Source organism: Cryptomeria japonica, chromosome 10 (assembly GCF_030272615.1).
Source record: "Cryptomeria japonica chromosome 10, Sugi_1.0, whole genome shotgun sequence".
NCBI classification, from domain to species: domain Eukaryota; kingdom Viridiplantae; phylum Streptophyta; class Pinopsida; order Cupressales; family Cupressaceae; genus Cryptomeria; species Cryptomeria japonica.
In genome coordinates this window covers 914370757-914376593 of record NC_081414.1, presented here as the reverse complement: position 1 = coordinate 914376593, position 5837 = coordinate 914370757, and the positions used below count along the sequence as shown (strand labels likewise).

At 35.6% G+C, this 5837-nt stretch overlaps 1 protein-coding gene across 1 annotated transcript; it reads left to right on the top strand.

Moving 5' to 3' along the window:
* Positions 1-3222: 3222 nt before the first annotated feature.
* LOC131050730 (polygalacturonase-like) lies at positions 3223-5470 on the top strand. The gene is made up of 8 exons (XM_057984984.2): positions 3223-3352; positions 3457-3588; positions 3740-3898; positions 4212-4235; positions 4356-4563; positions 4702-4783; positions 4884-5103; positions 5198-5470. The coding sequence occupies exons 1-8, from the start codon at positions 3239-3241 to the stop codon at positions 5429-5431; spliced, it is 1173 nt and encodes a 390-aa protein (XP_057840967.1). The 5' UTR covers positions 3223-3238; the 3' UTR covers positions 5432-5470.
* The last annotated feature ends 367 nt before the right edge of the window (positions 5471-5837 follow it).

The window sequence follows — 5837 nt, the reverse complement described above, 5'->3', positions numbered from 1 at the left end:
GAGGAAGGCATTTATAGGAATAAGGGGTTTCACTTTGTAGAAGCAATGATTGGGAAGTATTCTACCCTTCATGTCATAGCTTACAATGATTTAAACATATTACTATTCTTTTTTGGCTTGGGATACATAGATTGAGTTCATCAATTGGCATTTCTCATTGCATGCTTGTATGCCAATCATTATTTTCTTGTAGAATGTGACCATCTCTTATTGGACATTCAAGGGGTGTACTTGAAACACTGTTTTTTGGTGCATGAACTTGTTGTTGATTTGTGAAGATTTCTCCTTGCATGCACAATCTAAAAATAGATCACTCTTTTATTTATGTAGGTGGTGTATCACACAACTACAATAAATACTATTTCATAGGACATTAATATTAAATTATTATTAAAAGACATAATAAAAAACACTTATTAATTAATGTTTAAAATCCAATTTTAACAAATTTAATACTTATGCCTTCCCCTCGATTGCCTCATCCCCTTCCCCAACCCCCTGCCCCTGGGTCCCCTCCCCCCTCTCCCAGCTTTGGTGGGATGAAATTGAATTTCGACAGTTCTTCAAAAGGAAATCTTGGCTGGCCACGTGGGGGTGGGGTCATAAATGATCACATGGGTAATTTGGTCCTAGTCTATGTTCTAACCTTGGGACACAAACTTCAAGTGTTGTAGAGGTGGTAGCGGCTTCTCAGGGCCTAGTTGTTACGTAAGATAGAGCACACGATTGAATTATTATTGAAAGTAATTCAAGAAACACTATTTAAATGCTCAAAAGTGAAGCCAAACTTGACTAGAAATTTGAACACCTCATTGCCAAGTTTTGGGACCTCACTCTTGGGATGAGACATGTAAGACTTAGTCATACAAGAAGAGAAGGGAATAATGTTGGGGACATGATAACTTCTTTGGTCTCATTTTCCAATCATTTGAAAATATGGATGAATATTGACAATATCTCTAATACGGTTCATCTTGCTATCTTTGATGACATTACGACTTATCATGAAGTATAATCCAAAGATTGCCTTTTCTCTTACCATCACCACCCTTTCTGCCAATCATTTAATGCATAAGTGGCAAACATCTCATTTGAACTATAGTTGCACTTTCACTAACCCTAAAAAGTTTCATCTCTTTCATACTACTAGTTTTTGCATTCCCCTTCTAGTTTTCTCCTCTAGGTTCTCTGTGTTAGCTATGGGGGTGACCTCATTCAAACAAAACTAGATAGTTGTGAAAATTTCAAAATAATTCCAAGATATGGCCAAAATTTGTTAAGGGTAACCTTGTGAGTTATGTGGAAGGAGTGTAGGGATTTGATCTTGATCTCTCAAAAAACAATTCTCAATTATTGGAGAAGGGCGAGGTAAAAACTGGGGGAGTGGATTTTAAGGTCTCTTTGGAAATGATCACTGGAAGGAGGAAATTTTCTTAAAAGGTCAAAAGGGTTCTACAAAGATGAATTCAAGAGATTCTTCAAGCTTGGAGAAGGGGTTTCGAGAATGTAGAATGGATATAACAAAGAAGACCTTCTTGGGGTCTAGAAGGATGCAACCCTATTGCTCATGAAATACTTCACTTTGGACAAAAGATTTAAAAGATTCCATAGTTGGCTCTTCCCTATATCAAATCATCTAAGCTATGGCATTAAAATGAATTTTCCCTTCTTGGTGTGTTCCTCTTTATTACAATCGGTTAGTTGGGCCAAATGCAAAAATTCTCTCCCTACACCAAGGATTAATCCAAAGGCTTTACAACTTTCACCTGGCTTTAACCTCGTCTAGTGGGACGCCATCGATTTTCACTTGCCCCTTGTTGGATTCAAATTTAGTGGTGGAAATTTTTGGTGCTCCTATTTCGAAACTAGAACCCATTGTTGTCTCTTCATTTAAAACCAAACTAGTGCCTACCCATTTCAACCCTATTCGAGGGGCAAAATAGAACAATACCCAAGCCCACCTTCCAGGGAAGTTGAGCTAGTGGACTTAGATGAGGAGGAGGTTATAGAGGAGTTTGAGTCCTCCTTGGCCTTGGAGTCTCATTGCTCTCTTGCTACTTTTGAGGAGTTTGTCCCATTTTCACTTGGCTAGGGTGCTTCTACCTACATTACCAACTCCTATATCCTAGATGCACAAGTGTCTATGTTGGTAGATGATATTGAGCGACAAGATGTAGTTATTGAATGGATCCTCTCACAATTTGATGTGTCTATAAGAAAGATAAACATACTTGATGCACTGGTGGAGGCGGAGGCTAGGGATGACAAATGTGTGATGGAAGACAAGGATGAAAGGCTTTGGAAGGCTGTTAGTGATATGGACGAAAAACTATTTTTATCACCCTTTTCGCTCGCCAAAACTCTGTATACATGTGACTTCTAGTAACTATTGTTAATCTATTTGCAATTCTATACATGTGTCCTCTCCTAACCAGTTCATATTTTCCCACGTACACACGTTAAATTCATATTTATACATGTTGTAAATTTTCACAATAGCTCAAACGTGTGTATGGCCTACCTTGGACTAAATTCATTGCTCTATCACGACAACTTATAGATAAACTCAAAAACCCACCTATTCACCCTAAAATAATACACTCTGACTGAAACATATGCGTCAATTTCTTTCCTTGTAAAGCAAGTCACGAATGAGGTTTTATTGCCATCTCTCGTAACTTGAACTAGAAGCCTGAGTGCCAAGTTTACTGCTTAAGAAATGGGGAAAATGTAGCTATCATTTTTTAAAAAACATGCCTGTTCTTGCTTTAATGGCAAATCTAAGACTAGAACAGTTTTTCCTACAATTGATTGTGCACATAAATTATGTTTTTGTATATAATGATGGACTGTCAGATAATCCTAATCCTGGAATTCAGCCACAGATTCATGCATCTAAATTTTCTGGTCCTTTCTATAGAAACTCTTCTCTTCGGCCGATTGTGGTGGCCGCAGACTTTGTCGAAATTAGTTTACTTCCATTAAAAGCAGCAGCGTAACAATAATAATTTCATTTTTGGAGATTGCTCTTAACATCTATTTAAGTTACACTTACCACTGAATTCGTCGTCAATATCCCTCTCTTCCCAACTTAGTCATTCAAAGTTTAGTGCTCTCAGGTTTTCTTGTATAATACTGTAAAAAGTTCAGTGCTTTCAGGTTTTCTTGTATTATACTGAAAAACATGACGCTGTATGTGTTCATGTTTATGTTTATTCTTGTTGTGTTCTCATCCAATATGCCCGGTGTATGTTCTGTCAGACTCTTGGGCAGCTTGAACCATAATACACATAATATATTTAATGTTCTTAAGTACGGTGCAAAAGCTGACGGACAAACAGATGATAGCACGGTAGGTGGAAGGTTTCGAATGAATAAAGTTTATCGAAAATTGATGAAAATTCCCTTTTATCATTACTCCTTTTCTTTTGTTTATTTGTGTTTTGTGAAATGTAGGCCTTTCTAGCAGCTTGGAATGCTGCCTGTTCTTCAACTGGGTCACCAGTTGTATATGTCCCAAAGATGACGTTTCTGATCAATCCAGTTATCTTTCGAGGGCCATGTCACAGTAACAAGATTACAATGCAGGTGAAGTATCCAATTCTGAAGAAATTCATACATTTCTATTGACTTTTTAAAAAGACCTAAAACACATCACCAAAATCTTTGCAATTTCGTTCGTGTTGGTTTACCTAGAAATCGGTAGATACTATTCCTGATGTGCTCTAGTTCTGAGCAGGTAGCTGGGAAGCTTATTGCTTCAACAGATAATAGCTTGTGGAGTGAAAAGAGCATAAATTATTGGCTGCATTTCATGAATGTGATTGGCTTAACAGTTGAAGGTAGCGGAATTTTAGATGGACGAGGAGCTTCTTGGTGGACAGAGGTGAATGGAAAGGTATGGATGATAGGAACTCGACTGCAACATAATCTTAAATATAGTTACTCTAAAGAATTTTGATTTTTCATATTATACTAAAGAGTCTCTTTATTCAAGTACAAGTAATCATAATAAAAATTATGTGGATGGCAACCCAACCCTATCACCCAATAATCTAAATTAATAAATTTAAAAAAAACAGAAACTGTAGTATTACTTTTTTAGCTTTTATGAGTCATTTTATTCCTGCGTTGTCATAGCTTTTAAAATTGAATCTTCAACATATCATTTTCTATGGCTGACTATAATTTTATATGTTTTGCATGAGCAGAAGACAAATCAGATTGGACCCACGGTACTACTTCTACGTCTCTTGTATTACTAATTGTTTAAAAAATCTACACAACCTCATTTGGAACCAATTAAATTATAAGAATTTCTAGTATCTAATGAAGCTGTTTTCCTTGGTAAATAGACATTGAGATTTACAGGCACCATGAATACCATAGTTAGAAAGATCACTTCAGTCAACAGCAAACAGTTTCATATAAACTTCGATACCTGCAATTATGTTGAGGTTGAAGGTGTGACTATTAACGCTCCGGGTGACAGTCCTAATACTGATGGAATTCATTTGGGACAGTCTTCCAATGTTCAAATTAGAAACATCATTGTAGGAACAGGTGACTTTGTTAACTCATACAGTGAATGATTTTTTAGGTGGTGGATCTGAACAATTGTTGATGAATTAAACTGATTTTAATCAAATATTTATTTGTTGATGGAATTCTTAATAAAGTAATTTCACTATTTATTTTCAGGAGACGACTGTATTTCTATTGGACCAGGATCCTTCAATGTCAACATTGAAGGGGTTATATGTGGGCCAGGGCATGGAATCAGGTAGCATTCATAAATATAGTGTTTTTTTCCATAAATTGATATGTTAGAAAACAATGTCGGGTGCTGAAAGAGTTTTGGTTCTGTGTTGTATGTAATGAAGTATTGGAAGTCTTGGTGAAGATAACGCCCTTGCTGCTGTAAAGAACATAACAGTAAGTGGAGTGTCTTTTCATGACACACAGAATGGAGTAAGGATCAAAACTTGGCAAGGAGGGAATGGTTTTGCAACTGATATAACATTTCAAAATGTAAAAATGGATAACGTACAAAACCCTGTTATAATTGACCAATATTATTCTCCATATGGAAGTCCTACAAAGGTATACATTTTCTGATGTTACTACAGCATAAGCTTCAACAATTGTAATTAATGATGGCAGATGTTTTATGTTTGTTGTTGTTATACTTTTGCAGGGTGATTCTAATGTGAAGATCAGTAATGTCCTATACAAGAACATAACTGGAACATCGGCTTCAAATGCTGCAATTGCTTTTGAATGCAGCCAAAGTGTGCCTTGTGAAGGAATCAAAGTAGACCATATAAACTTGAGCTGTAACGATGGAAAAACAAATGCTCAATTTTTGTGTAGGAATGCACACGTGACTGCAGTTGATGCTGGGGCTGTAAGCCCAACTCCCTGCCTCTAATATTAACTAGTTCGGAGTCATAGCAGCAGTTAGATTACTGTATACATTTTTTTAATATTTTACATTAATAAAGATTTCTTTTGGACGAATTGATTTTTGTATATGGGTTCTTTTGTGTAACAATATTTTGATACACAAGAGGAATAAAGTTATTATTGATTGTTTCATTCTTAAACGGGATAATATTTAAGTAGCTTGATCTATTTGTTCATATAAATGAAACTATTTAATTCATTTTTTCCTACATCAATATGAGATATATTCTTACTGTCAAAAACCACACTAAAATTCCTTGAAAAAGTATATAAAATAAATTCCACACATATAAGAATGTTCTAGATTCAAATGACTTTCAATTTACAAAAAACGAACATTAATTCTATTATAACTTATATTTTTTGTTCTC

Excerpts from the sequence above, each read along its gene's own strand:
- LOC131050730 (XM_057984984.2), top strand. The coding sequence starts at position 3,239 with ATGCCCGGTGTATGTTCTGTCAGACTCTTGGGCAGCTTGAACCATAAT. Across the intron at positions 4,564-4,701 it reads AAACATCATTGTAGGAACAG|GAGACGACTGTATTTCTATT; the intron begins GTGACTTTGTTA and ends ATTTATTTTCAG. Across the intron at positions 5,104-5,197 it reads CATATGGAAGTCCTACAAAG|GGTGATTCTAATGTGAAGAT; the intron begins GTATACATTTTC and ends ATACTTTTGCAG.